The following is a 22,469-nucleotide window of genomic DNA, read 5'->3' on the forward strand; positions in this document are numbered from 1 at the left end:
ACAAACATACTTCTGCTTGACTTTCTGAAGCAATCTGCACCATCCCTCTGTCACTCTCCAACCCAACCCCACTCAAACAATAAGTGATTGAGATATGTTTGTTGTACATACGTATTTTTATCTCTGGAGAAATTATTCTGCTTTTTGTATCCTCTTTATTTTACTGTGAAATTAAGTACTCTATTGTGTTGAGGGAAAAAATACTGTCAATCTTATCCATCTTGAACTCGTAGTGTAGAAGGTTGTTGTAGGTTTCAGCGGGACATTGATAGCATGTGGAGCTGGGTTAAGAAGTGGCGGATGGAGAGTTGGCTTTTGTTAGCCAGGGGATTGAGTTTGAGAGCCCTGAGATAATTTTATAAAACTCTCATTAGAATGGGTGCAGAGGAGATTTACCAGGATACTGCTTGGATTAGAGTGCATGTCTTGGGTTGAATGCGCAAGGGATTTTCTCTTTGTAGTGAAGGAGGATGAGAGGTGAGTTGATAGAGGAGTACAAGATGATAAGTGGTGTAGCCAAAGACTTTTTCCCAGGGTGGAACTGGCTGATATGTACAGGCATAATTTTAAGGTGATTGGAAAGAATAGGTGTGGGGGGGATGGGTGATATCAGATGTACTTTTTTGTACTGAGAGTGGTTGGTACATGGAATGTGCTGCCAGCAGCAAATACATTAGAAATATTTAAGGCAATCTTCAATCTGCACATGGATGAAAGAAAAATGGAGGTCTTTGTGGGAGGGAATGGTTAGATTGATTTCAGAGTAGTTGAAAAGTTGGCAGAATACCATGGGTTGAAGGGCCTGTGAAGTGCTGTGCGATTCTGCATTTATTGACTCAGTGGTATTAATAAATATAGCAAGATTTGATGTTACAAACCAATTCATTTAATTAAATGGAAAAATAAGCAAATCAACTGTTTATACAAAGCAGCCTCACAAAGTAAGCTGACTAGTATGGGAGGAAATCTTGGTTGTGATCCAAAATATTTGAAAGCTAATACAAGTAACTTTGCAGTTCCCTAGCTGTATTTTTCAAAATTGGGAATTCACATTGGGTATAATTACTTAATCATGTTAATACAAAGAAATCTTCATTGTGTCTGCATTGGTTCATTCCACCAATTTAGTTTGTGCCCCCGATTCTTTCCTCAGAACCTTTTGGAAAGTTGCAGTGAAGTCTCCTTCACCCGTACGTTCCCACACTGTAGACATTGCATTCCAGTTCATGTCAGCTTTAAGTTTAATAACAAGTTTAAAACAAATCCCTCACATGGGAATTTTTTCAGAAATATCTTCGTCCATGTCTGGTAGGGACACACCACCACCCATGCACGGAAAAGCCGACACGAAGTAGTGAATTCAGCCCAGTCCGTCAAAGGAAAAACCCTGCCCACGATTTTGGGCACATCTACAAGGAGTAGTGAAATAAGAAATCCATCATCAAGAACCCCCGCCAACCAGGTCATGCTCTCTTCTCCCTGCTGCCGTTGGGAAGGAGGTAAGAGAGCCTCCAGGTTCACGAATAGTTATTACCCTTCAACACTTGCGGGCTGCCCCCAGCACATCTTTGGACTGTGTTGGTCATTCACCGACACAAACAACACATTTCACTCTTTGCAAGTACATGCAACAAATAAAACTAATATTTATCTTTAAGTAGATGTACATGTCCCTCCCATTATTTAGCAGACCAGACCAAACAACCCAACTGAAGGTCTGAGGCTCTTCACTTAGACTCAATTCCATAGAGAGTTCAGCACTATGGGTGAGACTGTATGACTGGAAATGAGGCAAGCAAACGTGAAATCCAGATGTCTTTCTTCCAGTAAGATTAGCATGTGCTTGTTACAGAGAAATAGGAAGAAAAACCACACTGACATTTCACACAATAATCCAAATCTACTTTTGGCAAATAGGCTATGATCAACACTAGGAGACAAAATTAAACACATTTCTTCTCTATTTTCTCTACTACCGCGATGAGGCCCCACTCAGGTAGCCTCCAACCTTGATGGCATGTACACTGATTGTTTGAATTTCCAGTTATAACCCCCCACCCCTTCACCATTCTCCATTCCTGTTTCCCTCTCTCACCTTATCTCCTTATCTGCCCATCGCCTCCCTTTGATGCTCCTCCTCCTTCCCTTTCTTCCGTAGCCTTCTGTCCTCTCCTTTAGCTCTTTCATCAATCGACTTCCCAGCTTTTTACTCCATCCCTCCCCCTCTCCTGGATTGACCTATCACCTGCTGCCTTGCACTTCTCTTTCTTTCCAGTCCTGATGAAGGGCCTCAGAGAAAACATCAACTGTTTTCTCTTTTCTATAGATGTTGCCTGGCCTCCAGCATTTTGTGTGTGTGCTGTATTTCACTAACCCAGTTTATTGGAGAGCAACTTAATTTTTTAAAAAGACTGCTTGATTGAAAATATGCTTCTTTTTTTAAATGCCAGACGTCTGTGATCCGAGGAACGTACCTAGCTTTGGACTACATGAACAAACAGAATGGTGGGAAAGGAGGAATTATAGTGAACATAGCCTCTTTAGCAGGTGAGAAAATATTTATGATTCTTTTAGTTATAATAAAATATATACAGTGAAAGCCACTGTGAACTTTGAAAAGAAGGCTTTTCTCCTACTTGGATGGTTTCTACTCTCTATAATTGAGAAGTATTTGTATTTTTTTAATTCCTCTTGATTTTCTTCACTATTACATTTGAAGAAGCTTTTGAAGCCTCTTCCTTGGAACTTGTAAACTTTAGTCGGCTGTCCCACCTCAAACCTTGCTCTTCAGTTGCAACATACTTTCTCAAGAGCCTGGTGGGAGTTGTGGTATGTCATCAAGAGATTCTCCCTCAAGAGCATTGAGTAATGGATTCGAGTCAACAGTTCTCTCAGGGTTTCCAAACGTGCCTTCCATCTGGTTCAGATTCTGTTATTTTCCCTCTGCAACAGGACAAATTCCTTGAGGGTGATAAGGGACCCTGGAATTAAAAGTAACAGTTGTAACCTTCCTTTGTCTTGGTTTTCATCATTAAGTATGTTCTTCTTTGTTTTTACTTCCAATAACATTCAGATGATGGGGTCATGAAGAGAGCTTTTGGCACATTGTCCTTCATAAATCGAAGTATTGATCACAGGAGCTGGGCTGTTATGTTGATGTTGTATAAGATGTTGGTGAGGCTGAATTTGGAGCATTGTGTGCAATTCTGATCACCTACCTACATGAAATGTAAGATTGAACAAATATAGAGAAAATTTACAAGGTTGTTGATGGGAGCTGAGGACATGTGTTAAAGGGAAAGGTCGAATGGGTTAAGACTTTATTCCTTGGAGCGCTGGAGAATGAATGGAGATTTGTCAGAGGTCTACAAAGTTAATTATGTAGGATGGGTTAGACTCGGACAAGAGGCCATGGGTGAATCATATGGCGTAATATTTAAAGGGAAACTGAGGGGGAATTTCTTCACTCAGAGGATAATGCGAGTGTGGAATGAACTGCCAGTGAAAGTTGTGGAGACATGTTCCATCTCAACATCTAAGAGAGATTTGGATAAGTACAGTACATGGATGGGAGGGATATGGAGGGCCACAGCCCAGGTGGGGGACAATGGGGCTAGGCAGTATTAACAGTTTGGCAGATGGGACAAAGTGTCTGTCCCTGTGCTGGAGTACTCTGACTATGAGAGAGCTTTTTTCTGTGGACCTCAGTCTTGAGATGAAATAACTCTCTTCTGTTAGTTTTGTTACATACTGGACGTATTGTGAGTTCCTTTTTTCCAATCAACGAAGCCTTGAAGGCAAAGCAAGTTTATTTGTATAGCACTTTTCAAACACAGGACAGTTCAAAGTGCTTTCCACAAAACAAGATATAAAAATCAAACATCAAATTTCAGACAACATAAAGAGAATCAAATCACACATAAAAATAAGGAACTGAAAGTTATAGTGTAGGAGATTCTAATTAAAAGGTACAGTGAAAAAGTTGTAAGCCGCGATTTAAAAGAGCTTAAAGTTGGGGCAGACTTCAGATCCTCTGGAAGATTATTCCAGATATGTGGAGCATAGTAACTAAAAGCTGCTTCACCGTGTTTAGTTCTGACCCTGGGGACAGTAAGCAGGCCCACCCCAGATGACCTGACAGCTCAGGAAGGTTCATAATGCAGCAAGGGATCGAACACCAGCTTCATTCCGAGCAGTCTTAGAGATGGCTGATGATCATATTATGAATGTGGGCGGAAACCAGAGCACCTGGAGGAAACCCACGCGGTCTTGCGGAGAGTGTACAAACTCCTTACTGACAGTGGCAGAAATTGAACCCCAATGCTGAAAAGCGTTGCACTAACTGCTACACTACTGTGTTGTGATAACACAGTCAAGTCAGTGCATTGTTTGGAGTAAAAGTATCTCAGTGGGTCCTGCTGAAGGGTTTCGGCCTGAAACATCGACTGTATTTTTTTCCGTAGATGCTGCCTGGCCTGCTGAGTTCCTCCAGCATTTTGTGTGTGTTGCTTGGATTTCCAGTATCTGCAGACTTTCTCTTGTTTGTCAATATTTCCTTATTTCTCTCACTCTTGTCTGGACTAGAAACAGGCCCTGTAAAGTTTTCTCTGGAGTGGCAGATATAGAAATCTGATAGAAGTTTATAAAGATTAAGAGAGACATATGTAGAGTAGATAGACAATACTTTTCTTCCAGAGTGAAAATGGTTAATACTGGAGGGAATGCATTTAAGGTAAGAGAGACATGCTGGGTAGTTTTTTTTTTACTTTCATACTTTATACTTTACTTCATACTTTATTGTCTCCAAACAATTGATACTAGAGCATACATCATCACAGTGATATTTGATTCCGCGCTTTGCGCTCCCTGGAGTACAAATCGAAAGTAAATATTAAAAATTTAAATTATAAATCATAAATAGAAAATAGAAAAGGGAAAGTAAGGTAGTGCAAAAAAACCAAGAGGCAGGTCCGGATATTTGGAGGGTACGGCCCAGATCCGGGTCAGGATCCATTCAGCAGTCTTATCACAGTTGGAAAGAAGCTGTTTCCAAATCTGGCCATACGAGTCTTCAAGCTCCTGAGCCTTCTCCCGGAGGGAAGAGGGATGAAAAGTGTATTGGCTGGGTGGATCGTGTCCTTGATTATCCTGGCAGCACTGCTCCGACAGCGTGCCATGTAAAGTGAGTCCAAGGACGGAAGATTGGTTTGTGTGATGTGCTGGGCTGTGTTCACGATCAACACTGTGGTGGTTGCCCAGAATGGACTGTCAGAGGTGGTAGTGGAAGCAGATAAAATAGAGACATGCATGAGTCTTTTAGGCACATGAATGTGCAGAGAATGGAAGTGTTATGGACATTGTGCAGACAGAAGTGTTTAGTTAGGTGTTAAATTGGGCCAAGGGGGTAGTTCTTGTGCTGTACTTGTTCTATGTTCTAATGCACACGTCACACTCCAGAGGCAGCTTACAGTGGCCAATTAACGTAACTACTCTCACTGTCACAGTTCTGAGATGTGGGAGGAGACCTGAGATGACGGGGAACATTCAAGCTCAGCAGAGAGAGCAGCTGGGATTCTGGTGCTGAGAGGCAACTGTAAACTTCAGTTATTTCATCAGCCTTATCACTGTATCACCTGAAAGATGGTGTTTTGTGATAATAGGTCATATTTTACAGACAAGGACGAGAAAATCTGCAGAAGTTGGAAGTCCAAAGCCACTCATACAAAATGCTGGAGGAACTCAGCAGGTCAGGCAGCATCTATAGAAATGAATAAGCATTTGACGTTTTGGGCCGAGACCCTTTTTCAGGTCTGATGAAGGGTCTCGGCCCAACCTGTCAAATGTTTATTCATTTCCATAGGTGCTGCCTGACATTGCTGAGTTCCACCAGCATTTTGTATATGCTACCTTTGATTTCCAACATCTGCAGAATCCCTTGTGTTTCTGTTTAATTTTCACCTTCAATGTAGCCTTGACTGAGGAAAAAGATGTCTGGTGATGAGTATGCTGGCAAGAAAATGAATCTCAGGGTTGCATATGGTAATGAATTTACTTTGTCAAGTCAAGTCATTTTTTTATTGTCATTTCGACCATAACTACTGGTACAGTACACAGTAAAAACGAGACAACGTTTTTCAGGATCATGGTGTTACATGAAACAATACAAAAACTACACTGAACTACGTAAAACAACACAAAACTACACTAGACAGCAGGCCTACTCAGGGCTGTATAAAGTGCACAAAACAGTGCAGGCATTACAATAAATAATAAACAAGACAATAGGCACAGTAGAGGGCAGTAGGTTGGTGTCAGTCCAGGCTCTGGGTATCGAGGAGTCTGATGGCTTGGGGGAAGAAACTTACATAGTCTGGTCGTGACAGCTCGAATGCTTCGGTGCCTTTTACCAGATGGCAGAAGGGAGAAGAGTTTGTATGAGGGGTGTGTGGGGTCTTTCTTAATGCTGTTTGCTTTGTGGATGCAGTGTGTGGTGTAAATGTCTCTAATGGCGGGAAGAGAGACCTCGATGATCTTCTCACCTGACCTCACTATCCACTGCAGTGTCTTGCGATCCAAGATGGTGCAATTTCCGAACCAGGCAGTGATGCAGCTGCTCAGGATGCTCTCAATACAACCTCTGTAGAATGTGGTGAGGATGGGGGGTGGGAGATGGACTTCTCTCAGCCTTTGCAGAAAGTAGAGACGCTGCTGGGCTTTCTTTGCTATGGAGCTAGTGTTGAGGGACCAGGTGAGATTCTCCACCAGATGAACACCAAGAAATCTGGTGCTCTTAACAATCTCTACGGAGGAGTCGTCAATGTTCAGCGGAGAGTGGTCGCTCTGTGTCCTCCTGAAGTCAACAACCATCTCTTTTGTTTTGTTTACATTCAGAGACAGGTTGTTGGCTCTGCACCAGTCCGTTAGCCGCTGCACCTCCTCAATGTATGCTGACTCATCGTTCTTGCTGATGAGACCCACCACGGTCCTGTCATCGGCAAACTTGATGATGTGGTTGGAGCTGTGTGTTGCAGCACAGTCGTGAGTCAGCAGAGTGAACAGCAGTGGACTGAGCACACAGCCCTGGGGGGCACCCCTGTGCTCAGTGTGATGGTGTTGGAGATGCTGCTTCCAATCCGGACTGACTGAGGTCTCCCAGTCAGGAAGTCTAGGATCCAGTTGCAGAGGGAGGTGTCCAGGCCCAGTAGGCTCAGCTTTCCAATCAGTTTCTGAGAAATGATTGTGTTGAATGCTGAACTGAAGTCTATGAACAGCATTCGAACGTACGTGTCTTTTTTGTCCAGGTGGGTTAAGGCCAGATGGAGGGTGATGGCAATGGTGTCGTCTGTTGAACAGTTGGGATGGTACGCGAGCTGCAGGGGGTCCAGTGAGGGGGGCAGCAGGGTCTTGATGTGCCTCGTGACAAGCCTCTCGAAACACCTCATGATGATGGATGTGAGTGCCACGGGACGGTAGTCGTTGAGGCAGGACACTGAAGACTTCTTCAGCACGGGGACGATGGTGGCGGCCTTGAAGCACGTAGGAATGACGGCGCTGCTCAGGAAGATGTTGAAGATGTCAGTGAGAATCTCTGCTAGCTGGTCTGTGCATCCTCTAAGCTCTCTGCCAGGAATATTGTCTGGTCCAGCAGCCTTCTGTGGGTTGACCCTGCAAAGGGTTCTCCTCACCTCAGCCATGGTAAGACACAGCACCTGGTCATTTGGAGGAGGGGTGGTCTTCCACACTGCCACGTCATTTTCCACCTCAAAATGAGTGTAGAAGTTGTTCAACACATCTGGGAGGGAGGCATCACCAGCTCAGGCAGGTGGTGTTATCTTGAACTTGAAAATCTCAACCTTGGCACAAAACTAGTGTAGAGCCGAACAGCCACATTAGTTTCTGAACCCTGGACCGCATATCAGGGCACTAGAAAATGACTAACAGTGTCCCAGCCAATTTTCTTCTTGCCTGCCTAACCTCTCCCTATAACCCAGGTCTTCGAACCTTGAACCTGAGGGGGATAACTTCTCTCAACATCACTCACCTCAAAACTGATCACACAATGTATGGATATACCTTCAAGGGCTCTTCAACTCATGATCTCGATATTTATTAACACAAGAAATTCTACAGATGCTGGAAATCCAAAGCAACACACACAAAATGCTGGAGGAATTTGGCAGGCCAGGCAGCATCTATGGAAAAGAATAAATGATTATTTATTTCCTAACCTGCTGAGTTGCCCCAGCATTTTGTGTGTGTTGCTCTCAATATTTATTGTTTATTTATTTATCATTATTATTTTCTTTCTTTTTCCGGTTCGTATGTGTACATTTTATTATCTTTTGTACATTGATTGCTTGTCTTTGTTGCGTGTGGTTTTTCAATGATTCCATTCTGTTTCTCTGAATGTCTGTAAGAAAATGAATCCCAGTGTTGTAACTGGTGACATATATGTACTTCAATAATAAAGATACTTTGAACAATCTTGTAAATTTTTTTTGTACTCTTTATAGCTTGGTAACATCTTTCCTATAACAGGGGAGCTGAAAAGCTTCTTCGAAGAAATACAATATTCCCACTGACTTGTGGGCATTAAAATTACATATGCTGGAATTCTGAAATGAAAGAATGCTGGAAACACTAAGTAGGTTAGGTTGCCTCTGTGGAAACGTTTTGGGTCAAAACCCTTTGTCAGAACTAGATAGGAGTCTAAATAGCTTGTTGAGCTGCAGGGAGTGTGAGTTCCAGGACGCTTCTGACAGTTAAACCAAGGTGACCATGAGGATAAATTAAACACAGCTAGAGTCAGAATCATGTTTATTATCACTGATCTATGTCATGAAATTTGTTTTGTGCAGTAGTACAGTGCAATACATAAAATAGACTATAAATTGAAGTAAGAAATATAAATTCTGTAAGTCATGTGTTCTTGTGTTCATTGTCTGTTCAGAAATCTGATGGCAGAAGGGAAGAAGCTGTTCCTAAGACTATGAGTGTATGTCTTCAGGCTTCTGTACCTTCTCTCTGTTGATAATAATGAGAAGAGGGTATATCCTGGATGGTAGGGGTCCCTAACGATGGATAGTGGGTTTTGAGGCATCGCTTGTTGAAGATGTCCTTGATGGTGGGGAGGCTAGTGCCCGTGATGGAGGTGGCTGAGTTTATAATTCATAGTCATAGCGTAATACAGCACAGAAAGAGACCTCTTCCACGCCGACCACAACATCCTCCCTAGTAGTCCAAATTACCCATGTTTGACCATTAACCTTCCAAGACTCTCCCTTCTATGTATCTATCCAAAAGTCTCATAAATGTTGCAATTGTATCGACCTTGACCAATTACTCTGGCAGCTCATTCCAGGTACTTGCTGCCCTCTAACATTTTGAAAGCAGAGTATATATATCGTATAACTTTTATGTTTTAAAAAATGCAGCAACAGTTATCAATTTAATCATTAGGATCTGTCTCAATCCAATTTCTGGGTTTCTATCCAAAACTGGTTCAGGGAGAGCTAAAGACTGAAATCAGCCTGTGGTCTCTAAATACTACGCCACTGTCATTCCAACAGTTGCAAAAATTGTTGACAGAAATTTATTGGTTGGTAGCATAATGGACAGTGAGTACGACTATCAAAGGTTGCAGAGTGATCTGGACCAGCTCAAAAATGGCAGGTGGAATTTTAATAGAGACAAGTGTGAGGGGTTGCACCTGGGGAGGACAAACCATGGTAGGACTTGCATGGTAAGCAGTAGGGAACTAAGGAGTGCGGTAGAATTCCTTGCATTCCCAAACGGAAGGTGAGTTGCTTTGGCTCAATGGTCCTGAAGACTCTTGAGATCATTCTTCAGGAATGCACAGAAACCCTCAATAAGCAGCAGAGGGAGCAGACCTTCTCATAAACCAGAGACGCATCCAGCTTGTGAAGCACCTCTTGCCCCATCTATGAAAAAGTCTACTATTTCTGTATCGGTCTCCTTGGACGCCTCGGAACTCTTATAACTGCATCGCAACTAGGCCATCCTTCATCCCTAGGGACTGTCTAGGAAGAAGTAGTCTTTTTAAAAATAATTAAGTATTAGTTTTTTTAAATATTTGTAGGTGTTTTCAACATTTGCTTGTTCCTTCATTTAAAACTTACCATACTTCAACCTGAAGACTAGTTGTTTTTGCCTTGGCGAAGACTGAGTTAATCTATGATGAAGGATGATGAATCTATGTTTGGAGAAGATGTCCAGATATTTGATCATGTTACCAAAGAACTATAGATAATCATTGTGTTGAAATCTACTACACTGAAAGAGATTATGTAACCATAAATGAAATTATTTATATAACTTTCATTTCCAATGTTTTGTTCATCTCAACTCAAGTCATGACCATTCAAGGATTCACTCAGTACAGGCTAAATATAATCAGCTGAGTTCACTATGTGAAATATTTTTTCTGTAACTCTCTTCTTATCAGTCAATCAAGTACGCCTGTGCTTAAAGATTGCGTTTGTCATGATAAACATAACTTTCTTGTTCACCCTGTTTGGACCTCTCATTTTTTTAACACTGTGAAATGTCCAGTCAGCCTTGTTCCGAAGAAAGCAGCCCAATCTATTCACAAAAGTAAAATTCAGCAGCCCAAGTAACATCCTCATAGATCTCCAGTGCGCCTTCTCTAGTGCAATCTCCTGTCGACTGAACATTCAGTCTTCAAGTACCAGTGACCTGTGAAGACAGGAAGAGTGGCCCTGGTTCCTGCTAGCTCCACGAGAGTCTAGGTTTGAAAAGTTCATTTTTACTTTTGTGAAAGATCTGAATCAAAATCAGCATCAGGTTTATAGCACTGACCTCCTGTACCACATAAGGCATCCACTGCGTGTATGTCATGGTCCTCCACTGCTTTAGCCCTTTGATTTCAAGGTTCAACATTTTGCACATGCAGAGATGCTCTTCTGCACAGCGCTGTAGCACAAGGTTATTTGAGTTACTGTCACCTTCCCGTCAGCTTGAATCAGTCTGGCCATTCTCCTCTGACCTCTCATAAACAATGCCTTTATGCCAATAGAATTTCCGCTCACTGGAGGTTTTTTTGTTTCTCGCACCACTCTGTAAACTCTACAGACTGTTGTGTGTGAAAATCCTGGGAGATCAGCAGTTTCTGAGATACTAACCACTCCATTTGGTACCAACAATCATTTCACATTCAAAGTCATTTCTTCCCTATTCTGGTGGTTGACCTCAACAAATGAAACTCTTGACCATGTCTGCGTGCTTTTAGGTACTGAGATGCTGCCATGCGACTGGCTGATTAAATATTTACATTAATAAGCAGGTACCTAATCAAGTGGCCACTGAGTGTGTTTTCTTCTATAAACGTCTCGTTTACGTGCCTGAAGGCATCTCCACTTGGAAGAGATCGAAATCCTGGAAAAACAAACTTCTAGCCACAGTTGCTGAGCTGCAAGCTTTGGGGATGTTTTATTTGTTTTCCATCCTAGAAACAACAAATAGAAGAATCCTTTACATGAAGACAAAGTGGCAGAAGTTCACAGAGAGGTAGTGTTTGACACTTTGCACTTGGATCTGCCTTGTCAGTAATTTGCGAGTACAAGGAAAGACAGCTGTTTTCAAACCTGTGCGAGAATTGGTAATTCGTTTATTATCATCACTCACGCTGAGACACAGTACTTGCCAAAGTCTTAGGTGTATATATATATATATCTAGGGATCCAAAGACTTTTGCACAGTACTGTAGTAACTTTATGTATTACATATTACTGCTGCAAAAAAAAGCTAACTTCAGGACATGTGAGTGATGGTAAACCTGAATCTGATATGGGTCTCTATTGTGAAGGGAGCAGGGAGAGGGGAATCACAGTTGGGAAAAAGGGAAGGGAGAAGGGAGGGAGCAGGAAGTACCAGAGAGCCATTCTTTAATGATCAATAAACCAATTGTTTGGAAATCAAATTATCTTGCCTACTGTCTCAGGTTCAGTGTGCCTGCAACCGTGCCTCCCCCTTCCCTTGGCACTCCCCTCTTGCAGTGCTACACCATCACCATTCCCAACATTCTGTGCTCCTGCCAGATTTACAGTCTTGCTCTCCGCTCCATGTTGAAAAATACAGCACTGTGCCAAAGTCTTAGGCACCCTAGCTATATATAGCCAGAGAGTAGTGAAACTGTGGAATGCTCTACCACAGACTGCAGCGGAGGCCAAGTCCGTGGGTATACTTAAGGTGGAAGTTGATCGTTTCTTGATCGGTCAGGGCATCAAAGGATATAACGAGAAGACGGGTGTGTGGGGTTGCGTGGGATCTGGGATCAGTTATGATGGAATGGCGGAGCAGACTCAATGGGCTGAATGGCCTAATTCTGCTCCTTTGCCTTATGGTCTTGTGTGTGCCTAAGGGTTTTGCACAGTACTGTACGATGAAGAATTTCCATCGCTATACTCATTACCACTGTTGAAACATTTACAGAGAAATTTCAGTTTCTGCTGATGGAAAGGAAAATAGTTTTGTCTTTTTTAAATATTATGCCAGAAAAAGGCTTCTCACCGCATTACAACTCTTAAGTGGGAGGATGTGTCATTTTATGGGAAGACCTGCTGGAGATTGTGACAACATGGGGTGCCATGGTAACGTGTCAGTTAGGGTGAGGCTTTCACCACCTGCGACATCAGAGTTCAAAGTTCATTTCCAGTGCTGTCTGTAGGGAGTTTGTTCATTCTCTCCATGACCGTGTGAGTGACCTCCAGGTTTTCCAGCTCCCTCCCACAGTCCAAAGATGAGGGGTTAGTAGTTTAATTGGCTGTTGTAAATTGTGCTGCGATTAGGCCAGTGTTAAATAGGTGAGTTGCTGGTTGGTGCAGCTTGTTGGGCCGGAAGGGTCTGTTCCACACTGTATCTCCAAATAAAAATATTCACATTATAAACATAAATGAAACGTAAATTATATCAAAGGTATACCAGAAAGTATGCAATTTGAACAGTGTCCATTGTTGTACCAAATGGTCATAGTGTTGCTCTGTTGAGGTGGTGATTAGGGTTGCACAGGCTTGTTCAAGAACTGAATCCTTGTTCTTGAACCTGGTGGTGTGGGACTGTGAAAATTTCTGTGCATCCTGCCCGGCAGCTGTTGTATTAAGATGGCATGGCCAGGATACCAGGGATCTTTGATGATAGATGTTTAGGCAGCACCTCTTGCAGATACTGCTGATGTGCCCACAATGTATTTGGCAGCGTTCACCAGTCTCTGCAGCTTCGAATTGCCATACAAGACCATGTTAACAGTACTTCTGTAGAATTTAGTTAAGACTAGTTAGTATACAAAATTATGAGGGGTATAGATAGGGTAAATGCAAGCAGGCTTTTTTTCCACTGAAGTTGGGTGAGACTAGAACTAGAGGTCATGGGTTAAAGGTGAAAGGTGCAATGTTTAAGGGGAATATGAGAGGAAACTTCACTCAGTGAAGCTGCCAGTACAAGTGGTGGATGAGGGTTCAATTTTAGCATTCAAGAGAAATTTGGATAGGTACAAGAATGGGAGGGTATGGAGAGCTATGGTCAATGGGACTAGGAAGATTACCAGTCTGACACAGACTAGATGTGCCAAAGGGCCTGTTTCTGTGCTGTAATGTACTAGGACACTATGACTCTGGTTTTGGACCTACTGAACATCCTGCTGGCATGCCTTGCTTGCGATTTAATTAATGTGCTGAACCTGGCCAAAGCTCAAGCATTCTGTTAATTCTTGCTGCAGACTGAACTCTAACCAAATGGTAGGCACAGCAGGAAAACTGTTAGAACTCAACTTCAAAACTGATAGCAAATCATTCAGGAAATAATTGTAGGACTGAAGAAAGGCAGTATATACAGTGGATTCCTGTTAATTGGGTTATCAGTTAATCAGGAGTCCTGTTTATCTGGGACAACTCTCAAGAAACAAAAACTGATTGGGGAAAATAACCAGGATCCCCATCACTTGGGACACCAAGTGCTTAATTGGGACAGGAGACTGTTGGCGAACAGGTTCTAAACTAGCATCAGTTGCGTGTGTTTGCCTTAAAAAAAAGCAGTGATTTTTGTCACTGATAGTTGGTGAGAAATACGCAGTAAGACAATTCAAAACTGATTGATTCACTATGGTTTCTAGCATTTATGCTTGTAGATGCCAGAAATGGCCTGGAATGAAAGTGAAATGATTTCACTACTTGAACAAGTTAGGAACTATGGAAAATTTGAAGATATTGACAACCATCTTGAATGTCACTAATAAAATGAATATTTGGAGGCTGCAATTATCAACAGCATTGCATGAAGGCAGTTATAAGTGTGTGTGCCAATTATCTTCATTTACAACACAGATGAATTACTCTGTCGATAGTATTAGGATCTAATAACACGAGGAGTTCTGCAAATCCTGGAAATTCAGGCAACACACATCAAATTTGCTGGTGAACGCAGCAGGCCAGGCAGCATCTCTAGGAAGAGGTACAGTCGACGTTTCGGGCCGAGACCCTTCGTCAGGACGAATGGAAGGAAGAGCTAGTAAGAGATTTGAAAGTGGGAGGGGGAGGGGGAGACCACGGCCTCCTCTACTGTAAAGATGAAGCCACACTCAGGTTGGAGGAACAACGCCTTATATTCCGTCTGGGTAGCCTCCAACCTGATGGCATGAACATTGACTTCTCTAACTTCGACTAATGCCCCACCTCCCCCTTGTACCCCATCCGTTATTTATATACACACATTCTTTCTCTCTCTCTCTCTCCTTTTTCTCCCTCTGTCCCTCTGACTATACCCCTTGCCCATCCTCTGGGTTTTCCCCCCCTCCCACTTTTCCTTCTCCCTGGGCCTCCTGTCCCATGATCCTCTCATATCCCCTTTGCCAATCACCTGTCCAGCTCTTGGCTCCATCCCTCCCCCTCCTGTCTTCTCCTATCATTTTGGATCTCCCCCTCCCCCTCCCACTTTCAAATCTCTTACTAGCTCTTCTTTCAGTTAGTCCTGACGAAGGGTCTCGGCCCGAAACGTCGACTGTACCTCTTCCTAGAGATGCTGCCTGGCCTTGCTGTGTTCACCAGCAAATTTGATGTGTGTTGTTAGGAACTAATAAACAGTTTTATAATAGTGTATTAGTATTGATGGTGTTCTAATGTATTCTGTATTTCATTTGAATACATAACATGTTACTTAGTTTGTTTTTTATATACCTTATTAACTGTTTCCATGAAACAGTTGGGGCAGCCTCTTAGTTGGAACAAAAGATGCTGGTCCCAATGTGTCCCAATTTACCAGAGTCCACTGTCTTTGTAAAAGGGAAATAATACTTGTCTAAGATTAATCCAGGAAAGAATAGGTCGGTGAGCCTGACATCTGCAGTGGGAAAGTTACCGGAAGGTATTCTAAGAGGCCAGATATGAGTATTTGGATAGACAGGAACTGATTAGGGATAGTGAAAATGGATTTGTGCATGATAATTTACGTCTAACCAGTCTTCTAGAGTTTTTTGAGAAAGTTACCAGGAAAGTTAATGAAGACAAGGCAGTGGATGCTTACAGGAACTTTAGCAATTCCTTTAACAAGGTCCCGCATGGGGAAGTTGGTCAAGAAGGTTCGGTCGCTTGGAATTCATGATGAAGTAGTAACCGGGATTGGCTTCAAGGGAGAAGATCTATGTTCTCACTCCAGCTACCCCTATTCATTCACTGTAAAAGTAGCCTTATTTGCATCTTATTCCCCATGGTCACCCTGGTTTTATTCAGCTACAGAAAGCAATTAAAAAAACAAGCTCTGTAGAGAGATCTTTATTGCAAGGGGATTGGAATAAAAGAGTGATGCCTGAGTGGGACCACACCCAGAATATTGTGCACAAGTCTGGTTTCCTCACTGTGCAACAGTAGGACTGAGACAATGGTGTACTGGATTGGAACCGGGTAGGATAGATTGAGATAGAAGGACAGATTAATCAGACTGGGTCCATAATCTTTTGCATTCTGAAGAAGGATGAACTATTTGAAACTAGCAAAATACCCAAAAAGCTGGACTAAGTAGTGCGCTTCCTCCATTGGTTAGGGGTCACAGTCAGCTACTTTGAACAGAGTTTCTTCAATTAAGATTGTTAGATCTTCAGAATCCTTGGACTAAAAGGATTGTGGAAGCTCAGTTACTGAGCTTATTTAAGATCGATGTTGGGAATAAGGAAGCCAGCATTAGTGCTCGGGTAAAAGATCAGTCTTGATCTTATTGGATGAGAAATCAAGAACTGAGAGACATATTTCTTTTGCTATTCTTGATGCCCGTTGTTCATATTTACATATGAAGGGAGTAAAGGAGCTGGTGTTGGTATTCAGGTAAAATATCAATATAGACCTAGAACTGAGTTGCCTATTCTTCTGCAACTGCTGATGCTTATAGGATGTTCTGATAAACTCGGATCAAAGCTGATTAGTTTGTTGTCATTCACACCAAGGTGCTAGGAAATTCCTCGTTGGCATAAAGCTCACAGTCGAAGCATTGTACTAATAAATACAGTATTGACTATAAGACAACAGAATGGTGCAAAGATTGTAGTGCTGCCTGAAATAGTGCAAAAAGAAATGCAATGTGGTAATAACAGAATAGAATTAAGGGCCTAAGAATGTGACAGCACCACCGGGAAGATTATATGACAGAGGTGGTTTGTTCGGATTTCAGTATTTATATTTAAGTCAGGTTGCCCAGGATTTCAACCTCGTGTATTTTCTCCTAGAATGTAGAATGGAGAAAAGGGAGGTGCCAGGGTGGCAGGCATCCTTAATGTTGCTGTTAGTCTTTGTAATGCAACTCATTGTGAAGATGGACTGGATGGAAGGAAGTCAGAAGCCTGTGATGGACTGGGCAGTGTTTACCACTCTCTCTGCAAGTCCAGCCTGCGTAGCATGGGAGTGGTGGATGCACTCAGTGTAACCCAGACAGTCCCAGTCTTTTCAGACTTTGTGTCTGGGCGTCCAGTGCTTCTGAGGTTCCTGCTGGTTGTCTGAGGAAGCAGTACAAACTGCATGAGCTCAAACTGAAGGTAAATGAGGATGCCCACTGTTACTGTAGAGAGCAGTTCCCAAACTGCGGTCCACGGACCGCTCAGTTAATGGTAGGGGGTCTATGGCATAAAAAAGCTTTGGAACCCCTGCTTTAGAAGGGGGTAAAGAGATTTACGAAGATACTGCCTGGACTAGAAAACATATCTTATGAGCTTAGATTGATCAAGCTAGGACTTTTCTCTTTAGAGCAAAGGAGCATGAGAGGTGACCTGATAGAAGAACACAAGATGATAAGGGACATAGACAGCCAAAGACTTTTTCCCAGCATGGAAATATCTAATACAAGGGGACATAATTTTATATTGACAGTAGGAAACTTTAAAGAGAATGTTAAACTACAAAGAAAGTTGGCCACAGAGCGTTTTTTCTAACAGAACTGACACCAACTGGATTTTTTTTTGTTTTTCTCCCATCATTCTTTGTAAACTCTAGAGACTATTGTTCACGAAAATTCCAGGAGATCAGCAATTTCTGAGATACTCAAGCCACCCGATCTGGCACCTATGATCATTCCACAGTCAAAGTTACTTAGATCACATTTCTTCCCCATTCAGATGATTGACAACTGAACTTCTTGACCATGTCTACATGCTTTTTGCATTGAGTTGCTGCCACATGATTGGCTGATTAGATACTTGCATTACAGGTGTATCTAATAAAGTGGCCACTGAGTGTAAACCGTGTATAATTTATATTCTGACAGTGAAGAGAGGGGGAATAGCTGCAAAATCAAGAGATTAATTCTAAACAAAAGACACTCAGTCATAAGCCCATGGTATTGCAAGAAGTGCTTTGTAATGTCTTACTGGGGAGGCAGGTTTGTAGATTTTTGATATCTGAAAGTTTGTACACACACATCAGAGAGGGACACAAATCACCAGAGGAATTCAGTGAGTCAGGCAGCATCTGTGGAGCGGAATGGATCATCAACATTTCAGGCTGAAAACCCTCATCAGTACACAAGAAGGATCTCGGCATGAAATGTCGACTGTCCATTTCCCTCCACGTCATCTGCCTGACCCAGTGAGTTCCAACAGCATGTCGATCCAGATTACAGCATCTGCAGTCTCTTGTATTGACATTAGAAAGACATTGGCTTGCAAAAAGGTTTTGAAGGATCTTAGATCTTCCCCTCGTATCGTTGAGGGTTAAGAGGCTGAGGGGAGATTTGACAATGGTAATCAAAGCTGATATTGTTTTAATGTTTTACATGCGACTATGCTGTACCAATACAAAAACTCTGCCAGTCAATTTACATGGATCAATCCCTTGTAAACAGGAATGAGATAATGGTTCAATAAGCTGCTATTGCAACACTTGTTTTATAATAAATATTAACTTGAGTAACCCTCTTGTTCTATTTTAATAAATCATGATGTTTCACTTTCAAGAACCTTAGGGCCAGAGTTCAATGTTTCATTTGGAGAACTTTTTTACTTAAGTTTTTTTGTGTATTTGCACTCCTTGTCATGTTTTACACATTGGGTGTTTGTCAGTTTTTATCTGTGTGTAGCTTTTCATTGCTTCTATTGTATTTCTTTGTTCCAATCTCAGGGGAATATATAGTGACATTTACAGTACATACTGTGATAATAAATTTACTTTGAATGTTGTACTCTATTTGAAGGTACAGAATGGTAATAGGCCCTTCCAGCTCAGTAAGCCAACGCCACCAATTATGCTCATGTGACCAGTTAACTTACTCTCTATATCTTTGGAATGTGGGAGGAAACCGGAGAACTGGGAGGAAATGCACGCAGTTACAGAAGAATGTACAAACTCCTTACTGGCAGAATTGAACCCACCTTGCTGGCATATTAAAAGCATTACACTACTGTGCCACCCCAAATCAGGCAACACAGCTGGTGTTTTCCCTACATTTCTTTGCCAAAGTCTCTGGAGGAGTACTTGAGCTCACTCAATCTCTGTCTTCGAGATGAGGGTGAGAATCAGCTGAGTTGCAGCTTAAGGTAAAGCCATAAGGGTGGAGATACCACAGGTGGTAGGTTTGTTCAAAGTAAATTTAGTATCTAAGTACATATATGTCCCCGTATACATCCCTGAGATTCATTTTCTTGCAGGCATACTCAATAAACCCATAAAATAATAACCAAAACAGAATCAATGAAAGACCGTCCAACTTGGGTATTTATCCTGAGTGCAAAAGATGACAAAAAGAAAGAAATAATAATAAATAAATAAGCAATAAGTACCAAGAACATGAGTTGAAGAGTCCTTGAAAGTGAGTCCATTGGTTCCAGGAACATTTTAATGACGGGCCAAGTGAAGTTGAGTGAAGTTATCCCCTTTTGTTCAAGAGTCTGATGGCTGAGGGGTAATAACTGTTCCAAACATCTGGTAGTGTGAGTAATTAATGGATTTTTTTAAGAAGTTTGAACAGAAACTAGATAGTCTCCTTTCATAGTTTCCATGATATACTGAGCTGTGTCCACAACTCTCTGTAGTTCTTTACAGTCACGGGCACAGCAGTTGCTGTACTAAACTGTAATGCATCTAAACAGGATGCTTTCAATGGGGTGTCAGTAACAATTGGTGAGGGTTAAAAGAAACTTGCCAAATTTCTCTTCAGCAAATTGTCATGTTAGCTGACTTTCTTGGCTTAACCTGCATGGTTAAACCAGTACAGACTATTTGTGATATTCACAGCTAGGAGCTTGAAGCTGCCAACTGGCCCACATTCAGAACAGTTGATGTAAACCGAAATTCCCTGAAGTCAATGATTAGCTCTGTTGTTATTCTGACATTGGAGGATAGGTTGTTGACGTGACACCATTTCATGAGGTAATCTACTCCCTGCACTCTGACTCATCATTATTTAAGATATGGCCCACTACAGGTGTACCAATGCCATTAAGCAAGGGTCCAGCTTGAGAGCCCCTGTTGTAGATGGAATGAGAGCAGAATCAGTTGCGAGGGAGTTGTCCAGGGAGTAGAAATAGGGAATGAGGATGCAGCCTTGTAGGGCACCATGGTGAGACAGGGCACAATGGTAATATTTAGCGCAACACTATTGCAGCTCAGGGCATCAGAGTTTGGAGTTCAATTCCAATATTGTCTGTGTTAGAGCAGCGGTCCCCAACCTCCGGGCCACGGACTGGTACCGGGTCGCAAAGCATGTGCTACCAAGCCGCGAGGAAACGATGAGTCAGCTGCACCTTTCCTCATTCCCTGTCACGCACTGTTGAACTTGAACATAGGGTTGCCAACTGTCCCGTATTTGCCGGGACATCCCATATATTGGGCTAATTTGGTTTGTCCCATACGGGACCGCCCTTGTCCCGTATTTCCCCCACTAAGGTAGAGCGTCCCTATGAAACCTTTCGTGCCGAAATGGCGTAAAGCGAAGAAGCAATTACCATTAATTTATATGGGAAAAATTTTTGAGCGTTCCCAGACCCAAGAAATAACCTACCAAATCATACCAAATAACACACAAAACCGAAAATAACACTAACATATAGTAAAAGCAGGAATGATATGATAAATACACAGCCTATATAAAGTAGAAATAATGTATGTACAGTATAGTTGGGAAGATTAAGCCAAAACCGATTCATGTGAAAAAAAATCGGCACATACGTGCATGCGCACGTCACATATGCGCACGTCACGCATGCGCACAAAAGTGCCCCCGCAAGGCTTCATGGTCATGGTAGTCTTTCTAGGGGTAAACGCAAGTGTCCCGGGATTTGTCTGTTACTTTTGTCCCTTACTTGGGAGTGAGAAAGTTGGCAACCCTAAATGTAAAAGACATGTTGAGGTGAGTTTAACCCTACTTGAACACCCCTCCCCCCCCCACCCCCAGTCGACCGGTCTGCAAGAATATTGTCAATATTAAACCAGTCCACGGTGCAAAAGAAAGGTTGGGGACCCCTGTGTTAGAGGCTTGAACATACTTCCTGTGAGCATGTGGGGCTCCTCCCACTGTCGAAAGACTGGACAATAGGTTGATTGGTCATTGTAAATTGTCCTGTGATAAGGCTAGGGTTAAATAGATGGATTGCAGGGGGGTGTGGCCCATTGGGCTGGAAATAAAACAAATAAAAATAAAGTAATAAAGGTGTGAGAAGTAGTTGCTGACTGTTCTTACTGATTGTGGTCTGCTGGTCAGGAAGATGAGGATCCAGTTGCAAAGGGAGGTGTTGATTCCTGGGGCTACGGGGTTAGATACAATGTTAAGTACAAAACAGCAGAATGGTGGGAAGAAGGTAGTGCAATCTGCAGTCATGCAAAGAGGAAAGCCAAAGTGACGAAAAAGAAACAACTGAGAGAGATATTAAGAACCTGAACGCTTGCTGTCCCATTTTCTTGCGGAACTTGATTTGCTGGTTTGGGAGATGCTGTTGGATGAGCCTAATAAAGTAACTGCATGCACAGTGCACTGGGTGGAGGAAGGGAATATTTAGGCTTTTTTTTTACGTACTTTGGTTGTGAAAAGGACTACATGTGCAAGTAAACAGGAAGTAATGTTTTGCAAATGGAAATGCTGCAGATAATTTTAACCCCAGAAACTGTACACTCTAGTTTGACGTTTCATTGGCTCAATTGTACCTCAGTTGGTCTGGACTCAAGCGAGTGTGCAGAGACTGGAAATCCAGAGGAACACACAAAATGTTGGAGGAACTCAGCAGGTCAGGCAGCATCTATGGAAAGGAATAAACAGTCGACATTTCAGTCCGAGACCCTTCATCAAGACTGGAAAGGAAGGGGGTAGAAGCATTTCCTTTCCTTTTAAGAACCACTTTCCCCTACTGGATAGTCAGCATAAACGTAGAGGCCCATAGGGCCTGATTTTGTACTGTATGATTCAACAATTCTATATTGAGAAATTTATAAAAAGACTAGCCTCTGGCTTAGAAACCCAATTGGTGTGCTTATGACCCGGAGAAAACCCACGCAGTCGAGGGGAGAGCATACAAGCTCCTCACGGAATGGCGGAATGCGGAACTAGAATCAAAATCAGGTTTAATATCATCGGCATATGTCGTGACATTTGTTAACTTAGTGGCAGCAGTACAGACAAGTATAGGAAAAAAAATCAATTACAATAAGTACAATATATGTATTTATATTAAATAGTTAAATTAAAAATAGTGTAAAACAGAAATAATAAAAAAAAGTGAAGTTGTGTTCATGGGTTCATGCCCAATTAGAAATCAGGGCAGAGAGGAAGAAGCTGTTCCTGAATTGCTGAGTGTGTACCTCTTTCCTGACGGTAACAATGAGAAAAGGGCGTGCCCTGGGAGAAAGGGATCTTTAATAATTGAACCCTGATCGCTGATTGTTGGCACTGTCAGTGTTATGCTAACCACTACGCTACCGTGCTGTCCCAATAAATGTAGCCATTCCCCCATGACATTCATATTCTGTGGATGA

General features: G+C 42.3%; 1 protein-coding gene across 1 annotated transcript in view; it reads left to right on the forward strand.

The window, feature by feature from the left end:
- The window catches only part of hpgd (15-hydroxyprostaglandin dehydrogenase), a 74,504-nt gene that overhangs the window by 18,417 nt on the left and 33,618 nt on the right, over positions 1 to 22,469 (forward strand). The window contains exon 4 of the mRNA XM_063049480.1: positions 2,451 to 2,547. Within this exon, the coding sequence (XP_062905550.1) occupies positions 2,451 to 2,547 (97 nt within the window). The remainder of the gene's footprint in view (positions 1 to 2,450; positions 2,548 to 22,469) is intronic.

Source organism: Mobula hypostoma, chromosome 5, assembly GCF_963921235.1.
Source record: "Mobula hypostoma chromosome 5, sMobHyp1.1, whole genome shotgun sequence".
Taxonomy (NCBI): Eukaryota; Metazoa; Chordata; class Chondrichthyes; order Myliobatiformes; family Myliobatidae; genus Mobula; species Mobula hypostoma.